The 20,267-nt window shown below is 45.4% G+C and overlaps 1 protein-coding gene across 2 annotated transcripts in view; it reads right to left on the reverse strand.

The window, feature by feature from the left end:
* The window catches only part of SRC (SRC proto-oncogene, non-receptor tyrosine kinase), a 131,950-nt gene that overhangs the window by 49,822 nt on the left and 61,861 nt on the right, over positions 1-20,267 (reverse strand). For both annotated transcript variants that reach the window (XM_082271234.1, XM_082271235.1), the window contains exon 2: positions 1,839-2,076. In XM_082271234.1, the coding sequence (XP_082127360.1) occupies positions 1,839-2,076 (238 nt within the window). The remainder of the gene's footprint in view (positions 1-1,838; positions 2,077-20,267) is intronic.

Below are 20,267 nucleotides of genomic sequence, written 5' to 3' on the forward strand. Positions count from 1 at the left end.
CAGCTCTGTCTCTGCACACAGAGTGGAGACAGAGCTGTCATCCGCCTGTTCAGCGGGGATCGGTGGATCGATCCCCCGCTGAGCAGAACTGACTCCGTCGGGCGGTGTGCCCGTGTGAAAGAGGCCAACCTTTATCACATGACAGATAACCTCAAATTGCTTGTCCACCAACTCATCCAATTCTGGATTCTGCTCACTTCTACAGGATAAAGGAAAGCTGTACTGGAAGAAATAGACTGCTGCTGATGACGGCTCCCAAAAATGCCAACTGCCTGGTCATCTCTGGGTAAATACGTAATTTCATTAACCCAGTCCAATTTCACTGGAGGCACAATGTTCCAGGTTTGTGACTTAGAAAGTATGGGAGCTATAAACAGCCAGTCAACTGACATTTTTAGGGAGGCAACAATGGCAGCATCCTGTGTGCATGTCCCGCACCCTGCTTAGAACGCACTGCATTCGGGATCTGCAGCGGGTGTCAGTATTATGTTAATGACACCCAAAATGCAGGTCGCAAAGGCAGTGCGTTTGCCCGCACCAAATCCCATGCTACAGAAGTACCATGTATCCTGGTTGCAGTGAGTTTCTACTTTTGGTGTGGTGCAATGCGATTTAGGCCCATTCAAAATTAATGGACTAAATTCTCACTGCACAAAACTGCATGTGAATCGCACTCAGCCCTGGTTCACACTGATGCAATGCAGGAATCGCACTGCATAGCAATCGCACAGCGTACATGCAATCTGCTCCAGGTGTCAATGTTAGAATAAGGACACCCCGATACAGATCTCAAAACGCAGTGCAATTGCCAGAATTGCATTGCATGGGTGCATTCACACAATTTCCCCCATGCTTTCACACAATTTCACACTAACTACCAGCAAGAATGAGTCCTTACATTTAAAGAGCCCCTGTCATTTTAGATCCATCATGGCAGCGCCTGTTATTGGGCATCCACTCTCCTGCTGCCGCCACGTCCCTCACCTTGTTGTGTCACTGCCACATCACCAGCCGTCCCATGAAAGTGAATGGGACTGGCGGGGAGTCAACAGCAGGTCAGAGGAGGAGCAGCTGAGGGACAGTTGCTGTTTAAAAATGATTTAAATCAGGCATGTCCAACCTGCAGCCCGGGGGCCGCATGCGGCCCAGAACCGCAGGCAATGCGGCCCACTGCCCCCTGACAATTTAATTATTTTTTTGCTGGGGAGGAAGGAAGTCGGGTCGGGGGCACGGCCAACTAACTATAGGCAGAGGCAGCCTCGGAAGGGATCATCCTCTAGTTGTGTTAAATTAGTGCTGGGGGGGCATCAGCGTGGGAAGGGCACGGCGGCGTTTTATTACTTGTATACCTTTAAATATAGTATATATTTTATATGCGGCCCGAGAAAATTTCTCTACACTTAATGTGGCCCAGAGAAGCCAAAAGGTTGGACACCCATGATTTAAATCAAGCCTTTTTACTAGTGATTTAAATCATAATTTAAATCGACTTAATTTAAATCAAAGCCACCTTGTTTAAAATCACTTTAAAGTCTATAGAGCCAAAAACACACCATACCGTGTGCAAAAAAAAGTCCTTGCACCTTTCTGTGCAAAAAAAAAACATAGTAGTGAAAACTGCATAGATGTAAACGTGACCCATAGGAACTAATGTTAAATGGACTGTAGTGAGTTTCTGCAAATCTGAAAAACGCATTGCAAAACGCAAAGGTGTGAACTACTCCAAATGGAAACGGGGATACAGTAAAAAACAAGCTGTTAAAGTTCTGAACTGCACCCAACTTGCTTTATACCTAAACCATCTTTGTGCCATAAAACCCTCATGCCCATGTACTAACCTGCCAGTGGCCCGGTCCTCTGCGGAGAGGTGATGGTATCCGAAAAGTTGACCCCTCCGAACGGCGTGAGATCGCAGTTGCCCCCAAACGGCTGATTGGCGGGTCGATGGGAGTCCAGGCTCTTGCTGGGGGTCTGAGAAGCAGACAGCGAAGGGAACGGTGTGTGGGACCCCTCAGCGATATCCAGACTGCGGCTCCGCTGGCCGGCTTCCCTTGGCTTGCTCTTCGTACCGCCCATCTGTGCGTAGGACAAGAGGTGTGCGTCAGTATCACCGACAGGTCAGCACAACATTATAGGTGCAGGAATGGGTTAATAGACCCGACACAAGACAAGTACGAAGCTCTGCAGGTTAAATCACTTAATAGAACCTATTATTGATGGCGTCTAATGGAGGTGGGTGTCTCGGGGACCCCTAAATGAGGTCACGACCTGCCTGCTGAATTAAGCGAAATGTGACAAATTCCCTCCCGGCCCTCAAAAGGAGAATTGTGGAGGTGGGGGAGACTTAATTGAATGTCTTGGAATGTGCTGTGACGGCAAAACATGGGAGGGGAGAGGAATAAAAGAGAGGGGGGGGGGGTTGGCATGGGAAGGAGAAGAGCCAGAGGAGGAATGAAGGAACAACAGGTGGTAAAACAGACGTGATCAGGGAGCAGAATGGAAAGGAACAGTGAAGTATTCAGTGGCCGGGAGCAGCAATGAAAACGCTGGACATGATGTCTGTAAGAGGAGGTCAATGCTAAGAGAAACCAAGATTGCATGCACGTCCGGAAGAGCTGAACGATTAATTGTTAAAAAAGAATGAAAACAAAAATCGAACTCTTGATTCACCCCCCCCACGATCTTAACCACTTTTGCGGTCTTACGTCCAGGCCACTTTTTGCGATTCGGCACTGTGCGAGTTTAACTGACAATTGCGCGGTCATGCGACGCCGTACCCAAACGAAATTTACGTCCTTTTTTTCCCACAAACAGAGCTTTCTTTTGGTGGTATTTGATCACCTGTGCGATTTTTACTTTTTGCGCTATACACAAAAAAATAGCGTACATTTTGAAAAAATAATATTTTTCACGTTTTTTATATGAAATTCCCCCCAAAAAAATGTAAAAATCAAAATTTTTTATAATTTTTGGCCAATTTGTTTTCTGCTACATATTTTTGGTAAAAAAAAAAAAAAAAAAAATCGCAAGTGTATTTTGATTGGTTTGCGCAAAAGTTATTGCGTTTACTAACTAAGGGAAAGATTTCTGTCATTTTTGGTGTTTTTTTTTTTTAACGAGTAATGGCGGCGATCTGCGATTTTTTTGTGGGACTGCGACATTGCGGCGGACAGATCAGACTCTTGACTGACATTTTTTACACTTTTGGGGGTACCAGTGACATTACTGCAGTAATCAGTGCTATAAATATGCACTGTTACTGTCAAAATGACACTGGCAGGGAAGGGGTTAATTTTATTGGAGAGGGAGGGGTTAATGTATGCCTGGTGCTTACTGACATGTGTGGGGGGAGGTGACTGAGTGACACAGGGACAGATCGCAGGTTCAGCTAAGCTGAACCCTGCAATCTGACCCTGTCTGTCACTTAGGAGATCCGCCCGCTTTGTTTACACAAGCGGGCGGATCTCCAGACTCGATTCCCAGACGATCGGGGAAGAGCAGCGGCGATCGCCGCTGCTCCTCCCCTGGCCCGACTCCCGCTGTGACTGAACCCAGCGGGAGCGAGCCTCCGGCGGAACATGCGCGCCGCCCACAAGGGGAAGAGTCCAGCAACGTAGGTCTACAACGCTGGACGATAACGAGCCACATGTGAGCAGACGGAAAGTGGTTAAAACGGCATTTCCTTGATTCATTCAGAGCTTTTCTCTGCTCACTCAGGCAAATGTTTAGCAACATTCTTAAAGCAGAGTTCCGTTCAAAAGTGGAACTTCTGATCATAAGCTTCCTCCAGGAGGGGGGAAAACGGTACCCTTCCCCACTTCCAGGAGACAGCATCCCTCAGAAGTTCCGTCCCCTTTCTCCTTCCCCCTGCCAATAAGAACGTGCAGCGCGCTTTGCGCATGCGTAGTAGGGAAAAAGCTGTGAAGCTGAAAGGCCGGGATCCCTTACAGTGAATGGTCGTGGCAGCCGATGTGAAAAATCGGCTGGGGTGCGGACATTGCGGGCTCCCCGGACTGGTAAGTGTCTATATATTAAAGGTCAGCAGCTACAGTATTTGTAGCTGCTGACTTTTCATTTTGTTTTCCACAGCTGGAACACCACTTTAAGGGCCCCATTACACGGGCTTTTCGATCCGGTCCGCCTGTCAGTTTTTCAGACGGACCGATTGGATGCTCCATGTACCTCTATGGAGCAGCGGATGTCAGCGGTGACCTCTCCGCTGACACCCGCTGCTATCCGATCCGATCCTGTCCGTGAAATTCAGACGGATGGAAACCCTATTTTCCATCCGTCTGGAGGATCGGATGAAAATGGATAGACAGCGCGTTTTCATCCGATCGCCCGTTTTCATCCGATCGCCCATAGAGGGGAGCGGGAATCTGACAGGTCTGTCTCTGCAAAGTAAGCGGAGACGGAGCTGTCATCCACCTGCTCAGTGGGGATCAGTGTATCGATCCCCCGCTGAGCAAAATGAAGGACCGTTCGGCCCCTTTCACACGGGCGCACCGCCCGACGGAGTTCGTTCTGCCCAGCGGGGGATCGATCCGCCAATCCCCGCTAAACAGGCGGATGACCGCTCCATCCACGCTCTGTGCGCAGAGATGGAGCGGTCAAATCCCTGATCTTCTCTATAGGGAGATCGGATGAGAACGGACCAACTGGGATCCGATCCCATCCGATCCGATTCTCCAGGCGGATGGAAAATAGGGTTTCCATGCGTCTGGATTTCACGGACAGGATCGGATCGGATAGCAGCGGGTGTCAGCGGAGATGTCTCCGCTGATACCAGCTGCTCCTTAGGGGTGCATGGGGCATCCGATCAGGTCCGCCTGAAAAAGTGGATGGGATTGCCCGTGTGAAAGTAGCCTTAGGCTGCAAGATAACTATAAACATAATGTTTTACAATGTATTTTGTTCTTCTAGATCAGGGATCCTCAAACTACGGCCCTCCAGCTGTTGTGGAACTACACATCCCATGAGGCATTGTAAAACTCTGACATTCACAGACATGACTAGGCATGATGGGAATTGTAGTTCCTGAAAAACTGGAGGGCCATAGTTTGAAGAACCTTGTTCTAGATCAAAGGAATACCTCAATGGTGATCCCAGGATAGGAAAAAACTATTCAGTCTTGGAGTGTAAGAGGACACATGGCTACACAATGGGATTGGAGAAGTGGTTCACCTTAAGCTGCGTAGGGGGTTTTTCACTGTCAGGGCGGTAAGACTGTGGAACTCTTCCACAATTGGTGGTATCGGGGGGGGGGGGGGGGGGGGTATGGATACTTTTAAAAGAGACTCTTGGATGTGCATCTCAAAGAACACAATATACAGGGATATGGGAAATGATTATCATCACTGACACACCTACACAGGTTGAACTGGATAGGCGATTGTCTTTATTCAACCTTAACTACTATGTTATCTGATTGGATAGCTGACAATTTTCCACCTGGCTCCTTCCCTCAGTGATGCTGACCGGGCCACCCACAGCTTGTATTTTGGCCAGTTCAACAGAAATTTGGGGAGTCTGACAGGCTTTAGACCAGTGATGGTGAACCTTGGCACCCCAGATGTTTTGGAACTACATTTCCCTTGAGGCTCCACTACTCTGCAGAGTGCATGAACTTCATGGGAAATGTAGTTCTAAAACATCTGGGGTTCCCAGATTCGCCATCACTGCTTTAGACTGCTGTTATTCTAAAGATCCCCGAAAAAAATTGTGTCAATTGGGTCCCGGACAGCAATAAAAATACTTGTTCATGGAATGGGAAACCAGCTTTAGCCCCGTTCACATAGAGGCGACCTGTGAGGCGACCTGGTCGCCTCACAGGTCGCCGCAGGTCGCCTCCCATAGGGAAGCTACGGACCCGTTCTAATAGGAGCGACACAAGTCGCTCCGACCTAGAAAAAGGGTCCGGAGCTTCTTTGGGGCGACTAGGAGGCGACCGCCATAGACTTCAATGTTATGAAGTCCGTGGCGGCCGCTCCGAGGTCACGACGCGCTGCTCGCACCGCGACCTCGGAGGTCGCGGTGCGAAGTAGCGTCGCGGTAGTGTGAATGGGGGATTAGAGCCGGTTCACACTACCACGACCAGAAAGTCGCCCCGTGACTTGAAGAGACTTGTTTAGAGACTTGTTTAGAGACTTGGAAGAGACTTGGAAGAGACTTGGAAGAGACTTGGAAGAGACTTGGAAGAGACTTGGAAGAGACTTGGAAGAGACTTGGAAGAGACTTGGAAGAGACTTGGAAGAGACTTGGAAGAGACTTGGAAGAGACTTGTGCGCTACTTTGAAGAGACAGGCGACTTTGTCTGTGGGGAATGCCTGGCTAATCTCTTTCTTCTTCCTGGAAAGTCTGATAACAAGTCGCTTCAATTAATATAAGGAGGCGACTCCCATTGAAGTATATGGGACAGTCGGATCACAGGTCGCCTCAAAGTAGTACAGGACCCTTTTCTGAAGTCGGAGCGACTTCAGTAGTGCCAATTAAGACGGCACTGATTGATTAACATTGCTTTTGTTATGTCAAGCTACCTGGGGCTACACAAGTCGCCTCACAAGTCGTGCTAGTGTGAATGGGCTCTTATTCACATCTATTGTCACCTAGCAGCACCTGGTAATGCACATGTAGGTGTAAACTGGCCTTATCATAGGTTTTGTGTTTTAGTAAATGGAGCGTTCTATTTCTGAATCTAGTCACTGTTTTGGCGTGCTGTTTTCACTTTCTTGCATTTTCCATCATATAATCACCATGAATCACCATGTTTTTATGACGGGTTTACTTTACATATACTGGAAGTGCTGGAGTGCAATCTTGGTGGATCTTTGTACAGATATTTTTAATATGAAAGTTTTTTTTATAGAGGAGTATAACCCCCCCCCGGCATACATGAGAAATGTAAAGTTGGAGCTGCAGGACTCTACCTGTCGGAGTGGAATGTAGCTCTGAATAAACTTCCTGAACTCTCCCAACACCAAGATCTTCAAACTCTCTCCATATACTGTATATTTCTTCTAGATCTTTAGTATGACTCCATGTTTTTGTGCTCGGACTCCGATTGCCTAGCTGTCTGCCCTCCCATCACCAGCCTGTCTGTAATAAGCAGTTACATGGTCTGCTTCCTCATTCTTGTGGGGTTTGTGGTCGTCTGTGACTGGTCTGTCTTTGGACGGAGGGGGGGGGGGGGGGGGTGAAGTGGTGAAATAAGAGGAAAAAACCGAAAGGAATGGGCAGGTGAAAGCACGTAGAGGTCAGCACTTAGTGTTACTAAACTCAGGACTCTGCATTCACTATATCTGGTCTCCCACAGTACACAGAACATGGAGATGCAATTATTTTCTCATCAGCAGTATACAGCAGTCTTGTGACTTCTATCAGTGTCTGGTTAAAGCTTGTAGGACTAGTTGTCATTCTGTCCTATGAGGCTGCCTGGCTTTCTGCTTGGACAGTGCTGATTGGCCCTGTGCTGATCACATGCACCCTCCTGCAGATATGTGAGCCGGTTCACGCCATGTGAATTGGAGGCGGTTCAAAGCGCATCCAACTTGCATATATGTGAACTGAGCCTTAAGCCCCATACACACGTAACGATTGTCGGTCGTAAATATTCGGCCGACGACCGATCGGCCGATTGTAGGCTTGTTAGTATGATGCTTCCGACAGCCGACAGCGCATTTTCGGCTGAACAGAATCTGTCGTGCAGGCATTAAAATTTTTGTTGGCCAACACCAGAACGGCCGATTGTTTGCCAGTCAGTACAGATTTCGGCCAACAGACGGCAGATTAGCAAGACTGGGCATGCTCAGAAAAGAAAAAAAAAAGACAAGGAAAGTTAACCATCACATGACATCACTTCTGCAGTCGGCTGTTGTTGGCCGACAAAATTCGTGTGCAGTCTTTTGCAGTTTTCAACAGACACGACAGCCCTGGACAAAAGACGGCCGATCGTTCGGCAGACGATCGGTACGTGTGTATGGGGCTTTAGACATGACAACCTTTTCCCAGTCTATTGCTCACTTTTATTTTTGTCTGTGTTAGAGAGAGATTATTAGAGAGAGATCATTAACCACTTAAGCCCCGGAAGATTTTACCCCCTTCCTGACCAGGGGGTATTTTGCGATTCGGCACTGCGTGATTTTAATGGACAATTGCGCGGTCATGCGACGCTGTACCTAAACAAATTTGACGTCCTTTTTTTCCCACAAACAGAGCTTTCTTTTGGTGGTATTTGATCACCTGTGCGATTTTTTGATCATGCGCTATAAACAAAAAAAGAGCAACAATTTTGCAAAAATAACAATATTTTTCACATTTTTTTATATGAAATTCCCCCAAAAAAATGTAAAAATCTAATTTTTTTTAATTTTTGGCCAATTTGTTTTCTGCTACCTATGTTTGGTAAAAAAAGTCACAATAAGCGTATTTTGATTGATTTGCACAAAAGTTAATGCGATTACCAACTAAGGGAAAGATTGTCATTTTTGTTGTTTTGTTGTTTTTTTTTTGTTTTGTTGTTTTTTTTTTAACGAGTAATGGCGGCGATCTGCGATTTTTTTTGCGGTACTGCGACATTGCGGCGGACAGATCGGACCCTTGACTGACATTTTTGACACTTTTGGGGGTACCAGTGACATTACTACAGTAATCAGTGCTATACATATGCACTGTTACTGTAAAAATGACACTGGGAGGGAAGGGGGTTAACTTTATTGGAGAGGGAGGGGTTAAGTGTGTCCCTAGGGGCGTATTTCTTACTGTCATTGGATGTGGCTGTTTGTGTAACAGCACAGATCAACGGTCCTACATAGCAGGACCGAGTGATCTGTGCTTTTACACAGGGGAGAGTGACAGGCGGCTTTGTTTACATTAGCCGCCTGCCTTTCTCCAGGTTTAACAGACGATCGCGAGTGACCGGCGGACATCGGGTCCGCCGGTCACACGCGCCGGCTTCTTCGGGTACGAGCGGGAGCGCGCCTCCGGCGGCGCGCGCTCGCCCCCTATTCGCTCCCAGGCTAGTGATGTACCCATACGTCACTTTGCCTGGGAGGGGCTGACCGCCGCCGTATATAGTCGGGTGGCGGTCGGCAAGTGGTTAAGGCCCGTAAACACTTGACGGAAATCGGACTAAATATCCTCCGATTTTTCTCTCTCTTGCTCAGCGTTCATTACCGTTTTTAGTAGACAGTGCATAATGTTCACGAAATTTCTCGTCCTTTTTTTTTTTTTTTTTTTTTTGGACATTTGTTCCTAGACTTCCGGGTTGTCAGCAACGTCAGATCATGCTCGGTCTTTCGTATCCGATTTTTCACGGACGTACTGCATACACATTAAACGAAAATTGGTAGTCTGGGGACGGACGATAAAAATTTTGGTGTTCGTCCCTCCGTTTTTTTCCGATGAAAAAGTCGGGATCGGCTGCTGAAAGTTACCGTGTACACACTAGCCGAAAATCGTACGATTTTACCTCGGACGGGAATTTTCGGCAGATTTTCTACTAGTGTGTACCCCACTTTAGGGAGATTCTGCTCATTTTCTGTCCTAGGACCAGAAGCAGGAAAGAAGAAAATCTCCCCAATAGGGACAGAGACAAGTTCAAACTTATCCCCATTCTTACCGAAATGTAAAATAAAAAAAAAAAAAAAGTTTGATTGGAATTCCATTTTAAATATCACTTTTAGACCCCGTTCACACTGGGGCGACCTGTCAGGCGACCTGGTCGCCTGACAGGTCGCCTGCCATAGAGAAGCTGTGGACCCGTTCTAATAGGAGCGACACAAGTCGCTCTGACTTAGAAAAAGGGTCCGGAGCTTCTTTGGGGCGACCCGGAGTGACCTGCATAGACTTCAATGTTATGAAGTCCGTGCCGGCCGATCCGAGGTCGTGGTGCGAGCAGTGCGCCGCGACCTATGAGGTCGCCCCGGCAAGTCGGATCGCCCCAGTGTGAACGGGGCCTCATGCTGCCTGTTTGCTCCTGGATTGATGTCCGTTGGCTTCAGATCGATAATGCTGGCATGTGGCCCCATATCAAAATAAGCACATGATGGGGGGGTTAAAGTGTTTCTAAACCCAGGAGCCTGCATTCACTATATCTGGTCTCCCACAGTACACAAAACATGGAAATGCAATTATTTTAGTAAATATAAACTGCTAAATACCTTTTCTCATCAGCAGTATAGAGCAGTCTTGTGACTTCTATCAGTGTCTACTTAAAGCTTGTAGGAAGAGTTTTCATTTTACTTTGACTGTCATATGAGGCTGTAGGACCCCTGACCCTCTGTCTGGACAGAGGGGGGGGGGTTATATTCCTCTATAAAAAAACTTTCATATGATTAATATCTGTACAAAGATCCACCAAGATTGCACTCCAGCACTTCCAGTATAGGTAAAGTAAACCCGTCATAAAAACATGGTGATTCATGCCGATTATATGATGAAAAATGCAAAAGAAAGTGAAAACAGCACGCCAAAACAGTGACTAGATTCAGAAACAGAACGCTCCATTTACTAAAACACAAAACCTATGATAAGGCCAGGTTATACCTACATGTGCATTACCAGGTGCTGCTAAGTGACAATAGATGTGAATAAAGCCTGTTTCCCATTCCACTAACAAAAGTATTTTTATTGCTGTCCGGGACCCAATTGACACAATTTTCTTTGGGGATCTTTAGAACAACAACAGTCTAAAGCAGTGATGGCAAATCTGGGAACCCCAGATGTTTTAGAACTACATTTCCCATGATGTTCATGCACTCTGCAGAGTAGTGGAGCATCATGGGAAATGTAGTTCCAAAACATCTGGGGTGCCAAGGTTCACCATCACTGGTCTAAAGCCTGTCGGACTCCCCAAATTTCTGTTGAACTGGCCAAAATACAAGCTGTGGGTGGCCCGGTCAGCATCACTGAGGGAGTGAGCCAGGTGGAAAATTGTCACCTATCCAAATCAGATAACATAGTAGTTAAGGTTGAATAAAGACAATCGTCTATCCAGTTCAACCTGTGTAGGTGTGTGTGTGTGTGTGTCAGTGATGATAATCATTTCCCATATCCCTGTATATTGTGATCTTTGAGATGCACATCCAAGAGTCTTTTAAAAGTATCCATACTCCCCCCCTGATACCACCAATTGTAGAAGAGAGTTCCTCATTCTTACCGCCCTGACCGTGAAAAACCCCTACGCAGCATAAGGTGAACCACTTCTCCTCCAATCCCATTGTGTTGCCACGTGTCCTCTTACACTCCGAGACTGAATAGTTTTTTCCTATCCTGGGATCACCATTGAGGTATTTGTAAATTGCTATCATGTCCCCTCTAAGGCTTTTTTTTTTCCAGCGAGAATAAATTTAGCACTTGTAGTCGCTCCTCGTAATTGAAGTCCTCCAATCCCCTCATTCGTTTCGTTGCCCTTCTTTGGACTCTCTCCAACTCCAGCACGTCCCTTCTGAGGATTGGCGACCAGAACTGGACAGAATGCTCCAGATGTGGCCGGACCAGAGTTTTATAAAGTGGTAGGATTATAGATTTATCTCTGGAATACATCCCCTTTTTTATGCATGCCAAAATTCTGCCAGCTTTGGCAGCTGCCGCTTGACATTGTATGCTATTTCTCAGTCTGTCTTCCACAAGGACCCCCAGATCTTTCTCCATCCTTGATTCCCCCAGAGGTTCGCCCCCTAGTGAGTAGTTTGCATTTATGTATTTAGCCTCCAAGTGCAGTACCTTAAATTTCTCCACATTAAACCTTATTTGCCATGTAGTTGCCCACTCAATTATTTTGTTCAGGTCATTCTGTAAGATTTCTTGACCCTGATGTGAAGTTATTGCCCTACCTATTTTTGTGTCATCTGCAAAAACTGAGATTGAGCTATTTATCCCATCTTCTAGATCATTTATGAATAGATTAAACAGAATTGGTTCCAGGATAGAACCTTGGGGTACCCCACTTACCACTTCAGATCAGTCTGAGTAGATGCAGTCATCTTTTAGGTATTTTAACTAGAGATGTGCAGAAACATTGTCCGAAAACTGTGTTTTCGGCATTTTGCCAATAAAGAAAAAAGGTGGCGAAAATGCAGGTATTCAAAAATTTTTGTGCGATTTTACTGTGCTTATAGTGTGTTTTTCATAGGTCATGTGACTCAAAAACCGATGTGCAAGGTACTCATTTTCAAACTCGGAAATATTCCAACTGACACCATTTCTTTTTTTTTTACTAAAAAATTTAAGAGGTATACATGCCGGTATTCAAGTGGTTAATCTATATTCCAGGGTGAGACAGCAGAGTTTCACTTTATTATGCAATATGCAAAATCCCATCAGATGACGGCTGGCTCTGAATGTTCTAATGACAAGTCCTGGAGCCACCCTGCTATAATTGGGAGCAGGAGGAAGACTGGCATGCAAGATAACTACAGTGAGGAAACCAACACCATCGCTCCACAGTTAGCACATTAGTGGACAAACAGTCTGCAGTAACCCACTGCTCAGCTCTGGAGGGCCATACAACCCCTCTTTTCCCAAACTGTACCCCAAATTAAAGAAGAACGCAGTGAAAAAATGTTTTTGTCCCATGCATTGGGGCTGTGCCTGCACTGCATGGGTTAACTGCTCGTTTTGTCTAGGGGCGCACCGAAAGGCTATACTAACCCGATCCTTTGATCCCCTGGAAAACCACGCTCCCCCACGTCCAATGGTGGACTGTCCCTGCGGTCCTCATGTCTAGAGCCAGTCCATGGCCGTGAAGACGCTAGGAACAGTTCGGACGGAAACAACTAATTGATTATGAAAATAGTTGTCAACTAATTTCATAATCGATTAGTTGGTCAGCTGATTAGTTGGCCTGCATACAGAATGCATTATTTGTTTACATATCAGGAAATACAGTGAAGCACACATACAGCTACACCGTCCATACATGTCAGTCAGTGCCTAACATTGTGAATGTGTAAGGAGTAATGCCTCATGGGACATGTAGTCCTGGGCAGGAAGTGAGTGTTTTAACCACTTCTGGACCGGAAGATTTCCCCCCTTAATGACCAGGCCCCATTTTGCTATTCGGCACTGCGTTACTTTAACTGACAATTGTGCGGTCGTGCGACGCTGTACCCAAATAAAATTGACGTCCTTTTTTTCCCACAAATATAGCTTTCTTTTGGTGGTATTTGATCAACTGTGCGATTTTTATTTTTTGCGCTATAAACAAACAAAAAAATAATAATAAAAAAAAAAAAAAATTATATATATATATATATATATATATATATATACACACACATATACATATATACATATATACATATATATATATATATATATATATATATACACACACACACACATACATACATATACACACACATACATACATATACACACACACACATACATTTTTTTCCCCACATTCTGCCATATAATAACATTCTCAAAAAAAAAAAAAAAAAAGAAGAAAAAGAAAAAATCGCAATAAGCGTATTTTGATTGGTTTGCGCAAAAGTTACTAACTACGGGAAAGATTTGTCTTTTTTTTTTTTTTAAACTAGTAATGGAGGCGATCTGCCATTTTTAGCGGGACTGCGACATTGCGGCGGACAGATCTGACTCCTGACATTTTTTACACTTTACTGTACAAATGACGCTGGCAGGGAAGGGGTTAACACTGTGGGTGATCAAGGGGTTAAATGTGAGCCTAGGGGAATGATTCTAACGGGGGGGGGGGGGCTTGTGAAATGATCATAGAGACATGTGATCCTATATAGAAGGATCACAGGCACTCTAATCATTCCAGGGAGAAGGACGGTCAGCTGTGTTTACAATCCCAACCCCCATACAGTTAGAAAAACTCCCCTAGGTACACATTTAACCCCTTGATCACCCACTGTGTTTACCCCTTCCCTGCCAGTTTCATTATTACAGTAACAGTGCGTATTTTTAGCACTGATTTACTATAGTAATGTCACTGGTCCCCCCAAAAGTGTCAAAAATGTCAGTTAGGGGTGCGATCTGCCCAGCCTAATGTCGAAATCCCACTAAAGATTGCTGATTGCCACCATTACTAGGAGAAAAAAAAACAATAAAAATTACAAATCTTTCCTGTAGTTAGTAGACACGATAACTTTTGCGCAAACCGATCAAAATACGCTTATTGCGATTTTTTTTTTACCAAAAATATGTAGCAGACAACAAATTGGCCTAAAATGTTAAAAAAAAATTAGATTTTTAGTTTTTTTGGGGAACATTATATAGCAGAATGTGAAAAATATTGTTTTTTTTTCCAGAATTGTCTCTCTATTTTTGTTTATAGTGAAAAAAAAAAAAAAAAAATTGCAGAGGTAATCAAATCCCACAAAAAGAAAGCTCTATTTGTGGGGGGAAAAAAAAGGACATCCATGTACAGCGTCGCACGACCGTGCAATTGTCCGTTAAAGTAACGCAGTGCCGAATTGCAAAAAATGGCCTGGTCATTAAGGGGGCAAATCCTTCTGGTCCAGAAGTGGTTAAACACCACACTTTAAGGGTATTATCTAATTAATCAAAAAATAATCGACCAACTAATCAATTATGAAAATAATCGTTAATTGCAGCCCTAGGAACAGTCCATTCACAAGACTGAAAGCGTGCATGACTCTTGGAAGTATCCACTACCATGGGCCAGTATTGGAAATCCACTGGAGGCTTGGAAAAATTGATAAGACCAAAACGTTTATTAAACATTATTAAAAATCATTAAAACTGCATAAAGCCATTACTCAGAAGTGTGGACATGCGATAACTGAATAATATACCTTGAATAAACTCATTCGATTCAGATATGTACTGGGCCCTTCTGTATGGTGGTGCGCCATTCGGGGTTCCCTTAAGAAACTTTGTAATCTAGTTTTTAGAGGACGGAAGCATTTGCCTCCCTGCCTTGTTCCACTAGGGAGACGTTACGAGTTTAGGCGGTTGCTAGGAAGAGATTCATAAAACCCAAACCAGTGATCCCCATTCCACCTATTGTGGGATAACCCATTTCTACCCCACTTCAGAATGCTATCGGACCCTCAAATGGGCACGTTTTGGAATCAAAACACTAAGGCTGCATTCACACTTGAGCGTAGCGTTTTTTACCGCGATTTTACCGCGATTTTTACCGCGATTTTTTCAGTCGTTTTTCATTGACATCTATCAAAAACGCTGGTAATCAGCCCAAAAAGAAGCTCATGTACTTTTTTCAGCTACAGGCGTTTTGCAAAACGCTCAGATGTGAACAGGGGCCATTTAAATGAATGGGGTTTTACTTGTTGGGCGTTTTGGAAGCGTTTCTTTTGAGCGTTTTTGGAGCTGAAAACGCCCAGGTGTGAATGGAGCCTTAGAGATATTATGCCCGCAGCGGTACAGCTTTCTTCGAGACCTTGCCACAAGTTTTAGATTACCTAGGTGGATTTACTTTCGTTACTTTCAACTGCATCATGCAGCGAGAGCGCAATTTTCTGTGGCCCCCTAGCCTGAAGTTCCAATAGAGGAACTTCTTGTACAGGAATCCCTTATTAAGCCCCGTCTTCACTTTATCTGCCTCTTCTTAGCATAGCGTCTCCTAAAATGGATAAGTTGTGGGAGCAATAGATGGTGGATATCCCATCCTTGGAAAGGGAGTCCTGGGAGGAGTGCTTTGAGGTCGACTCCAAATTAGTGATATCATCCCGTGACAAATTGGTGCAAACAACGATTTTGCATAGAATTTACTATACACACAGCGTTCCCCCTAATTGCCCACGCTAATAGCCCCCGATGCCATTCTACTGTTGGTATCTATTATCATATGTTCTGGCCCTGCCCTAGGGAGGCACGGTTCTGGGTGGAGGTTCACGCCCGCGCTATAGCCGAAAGAGGTCTACAGTGCAGGCCTAAAATGCCGGGAGGGCGTCCATGTACTTCCGCCTGAGAATGCGCTGCCTGTGCGCCCCCTGCGAGGCGTGGGCAGCGCGTTCTGATCAGCGAGTCCATGCGATTTGGTTGATCACAGATCAGAGTAAAGGGCCGATCCTGGCCCCTTACAGCGTGATCAGCAGTCAGCCACTGACAGCTGATCATGTGATGTAAACAGAAGCTGGTAATTGGCTTTTTATTCCCTCGCGCTGACATCCGTCCCACACATGGAGAGCCACTGCGGCCTCATCAGTGCCCACCAGTGCCACCCATCAATTCCCATCAGTGCTGTCAATCAGTGTCACCTACCAGTGCCACCTATCAGCGCACATCAATGTGGGAGAAAAATTACTTGTTTGCAAAATTATATAACAAAACTAAAATGAAAACGTTTTAATTTCAAAATTTTGCTTGTTTAGCAAAAAATAAAAACCCAATGGTGATTAAATACCACTAAAAGAAAGCTCTATTTGTGTGAAAAAAAAATATATATATATTTTTTCGGTCTTTTGTGTAGCATGTTCGCGCAATTGTCATTCAAACAGTGACAGCGCTGAAAGCTGAAAACTGGCCTGGGCAGGAAGGGGGTTTAGGTGCCCAGTGAGCAAGTGGTTAATGCCCGTTTACAGTTGTCCCTGCCATGGTCATCTGAGCTGGCGTTATTAGGCATTTAGGATGATGAACAGAGGCCTCGCTATACCAAAATTCTACTTGGTTTCTTATTGTACTATGCCAAAATGGAAATAATTGGTGTATGGATTTCCCCCAAACAAGACCCCCAATTCCTCATCCCAGTATACCCACGGAAAGCACGGGAAGTGGTTAAAGAGCCGTCTTTCTCTGTATTTCAGCCTGGGGGTGGCGCCGCCCCCCTGAAAAATGCTGCCCAAGGTAAATGCCTTGTTTGCCTTGCAGTAGATACCCCCCTGCATGCCACGCTTACAATTCTGTTTGTTGCTAATGGCACCCCAAATGCAGCAAAGACACACAAAGCTCTAAAAGATACTGGAGCGTCTTTGCTGCATTTGTCACATGTACGGCAGCCTGTTGAAATGAATGGGCTGACGCATGCGCCAGACGCGACCTACATACATACAAGTGACATGCTACATAGCGTGAATGGGGCTTATACAAGCTGGATCTGGCAAAGGACATCTTACGTCTTCGGGCTCCGACACCCTGAGTTGAATATAGAAAACCGACTTCTGACTGCCTGCTATGGGTTAATGGTGCACTGTTATTTGCACTATGTTATACATTAACCATATATACTGTATTCAGCACAAGTGTGCACCCACTGAGCTCACTGCCTGTGTACACAGCACCATTCACACGCAATCTACTCATAAAAAAATCATAAAATCATTAAAAAATATATATATTTTTCTTTATTATTTAAATCGGATTTTTATTTATTTTTTATTTTTATCAAATTTATTTAAAAAAAAATGCTTTTGAAGTAAAAATCTATCCAAAGATAATGTATCTTAAATAGAAAAATTAATCATTTTGTTTATTCAGCATAAAATGGAGCTTAGTTATGTAGCATGAGGCTGAATATTCTGCAATATTTACATTTTTGGTAAACTCAATTAATCCAAGCTCTGCAAGCTGAGATATAGTATCTCACTAAAGTGAGTACACCCCTCACATTTATGTAAATAATTTATTGCATCTTTCCATGTGACAACACTGAAGAAATGACACTTTGCTACAATGTAAAGTAGTGAGTGTACAGCTTGTATAACAGTGTAAATTTCCCTTTAAAATAACTCAATACACAGCCATTAATGTCTAAACAGCTGGCAACAAAAGTGAGTACACCCCTAAGTAATGTCCAAATTGGGCCAAAAGTGTCAATATTTTGTGTGGCCGCCATTATTTTCCAGCATTGTTTTAACCCTCTTGGGCATGGAGTTCACCAGAGCTTCACAGGTTGCCACTGGAGTCCTCTTCCACTCCTCCAGGACATCACGGAGCTGGTAGATGTTAGAGACCTGGCGCTCCTCCACCTTCCGTTTGAGGAGGCCCCACAGATGCTCAATAGGGTTTAGGTCTGGAGACATGCTTGGCCAGTCCATCACCTTTACCCTCAGCTTCCTTAGCAAGGAAGTGGTCATCTTGGAGGTGTGTTTGGGGTCGTTCTCATGTTGGAATACTGCCCTGTGGCCCGAAGGGAGAGGATCATGCTCTGCTTCAGTATGTCACAGTACATGTTGCAATTCATGGATCCCTCAATGAACTGTAGCTCCCCAGTACCGGCAGCACTCATGCAGCCCCAGACCATGACACTCCCACCACCATGCTTGACTGTAGGCAACACACACTCCTCACCTGGTTACCGCCACACACGCTTGACACCATCTAAACCCAATAAGTTTATCTTGGTCTCATCAGACCACAGGACATGGTTCCAGTAATTCATGTCCTTAGTCTGCTTGTCTTCAGCAAACTGTTTGCGGGCTTTGTGCATTATCTTTAGAAGAGGCTTCCTTCTGGGATGACAGCCATGCAGACCAATTTGATGCAGTGTGCGGCGTATAGTCTGAGCACTGACAGGCTGACCCCCCCACCCCTTCAACCTCTGCAGCAATGCTGGCAGCACTCATATGTCTATTTCCCAAAGACAACTTCTGGATAGGACGCTGAGCATGTGCACACAACTTCTTTGGTGGACCATGGTGAGGCCTGTTCTGAGTGGAACCTGTCCTGGTAAACCGCTGTATGGTCTTGGCCACCATGCTGCAGCTCAGTTTCAGGGTCTTGACAATCTTCTTATAGCCTAGGCCAGGGGTCAAACAATTTCATTGCGGGCCGCATCACCATTATGGTCGTCGAGGGCCAGTTCTATATGTAGCCCATCACTATTAGAGGTCAGGAGCCCTCACCCTCCGACATCACAGTGCATCCCCTTTACCATGTGCTGTTTCTGGGAAGAAGCTGGAGGCAGAGCTGGGAAGCAGCAACTGCAGGGTCTGGAGGAGGGCTGAAGTCAGCAGCCGGAGTCTGCTGAATGCTGAGACCAGTGAAGGCGGAGAGGTGGGGGTGCTTCAGCTGCACAGAGAGGTGCAGGATCTGTAGGAGGAGTTGTGTCCTCCTCTCTGCTGCCAAGTGCCAAGTTGGGGGGGGGGGGGGTGGTCCTCCTTGTAGCTGCAGAGGGAAGCACAGGATCTGGCAGGGGAGTTTTGTCCTTTCTGCTACCGTCTGCTGAGACAATGTGGGGGCAGGGATGAGGCAGATGGAGCAGCTGCAGGAAAGATGCAAGGGCCACATGAAATGGCCTGGAGGGCCGGATTCAGCCAGTGGGCCTTGACACCTTTGGCCTAGGCCATCTTTATGTAGAGCAACATTTCTATTTTTTTTTTTTTTTTTTCTCAGATCCTCAGAGTGTTCTTTGCCATGAGATGCCATATTGAACTTCCAGTGAACAGTATGAGAGAGTGAGAGAGATGACCCCAAATTTAACACACCTGCTCCCGATTCACACCTGAGACCTTGTAACACTAACGAGTCACATGACACCGGGGAGGGAAAATGGCTAATTGAGCCCATTTTGGACATTTTCACTTAGGGGTGTACTCACTTTTGTTGCCAGCGGTTTAGACATTAATGGCTGTGTGTTGAGTTATTTTATAGGGGACAGCAAATTTACACTGTTATAGAAGCTGTATACTCACTACTTTACATTGTAGTAAAGTGTCATTTCTTCAGTGTTGTCACATGAAAAGATAGAATAAAATATTTACAAAAATGTGAGGGGTGTACTCACTTTTGTGAGATACTGTAAGACGCACTGCATTGATGCATTCACACTAACTACCAGCAAGAATGAGTCCTTACATTTAAAGAGCCCCTGTCATTTCAGATCCATCATGGCAGCGCCTGTTAGCGGGCATCCACTCACCTGCTGCCGCCACGTCCCTCACCTTGTTGTGTCACTGCCGCATCACCAGCCGTCCCATTAAAGTGAATGGGACTGTCGGTGAGTCAACAGTGGGTCAGAGGAGGAGCCGCTGCAGGACAGAGATGACAGTTGCGCTTTAAAAATGATTTCAATTGGCTTTATTTAAATCAAATTCACCCTGTGCAGTGCCTACAATGACATAAACCATACAAATTCAGAAAAAAACTATACATGGAGTTCAGATAACATTGGCCAGGCATCTAGAAATGTTATTTCTGCTGAATTGGGGGGGGGGGGGGGGGGGAATCAGAGTCAGGCACAGCAGCTGATCATCCCTTAAAGCTCATCAGCTGAGATCATGTGACCATATGCCGAGGTACAAAGGTCACAAGACCAACCGCAGTAGGAGCTTGGAGCAACGTTTTATGGAAGATGTGCAGTGATAAATGGGACTTTT

This window comes from Pelophylax lessonae, assembly GCF_965119305.1.
Source record: "Pelophylax lessonae genome assembly, chromosome: 11".
NCBI lineage: Eukaryota > Metazoa > Chordata > Amphibia > Anura > Ranidae > Pelophylax > Pelophylax lessonae.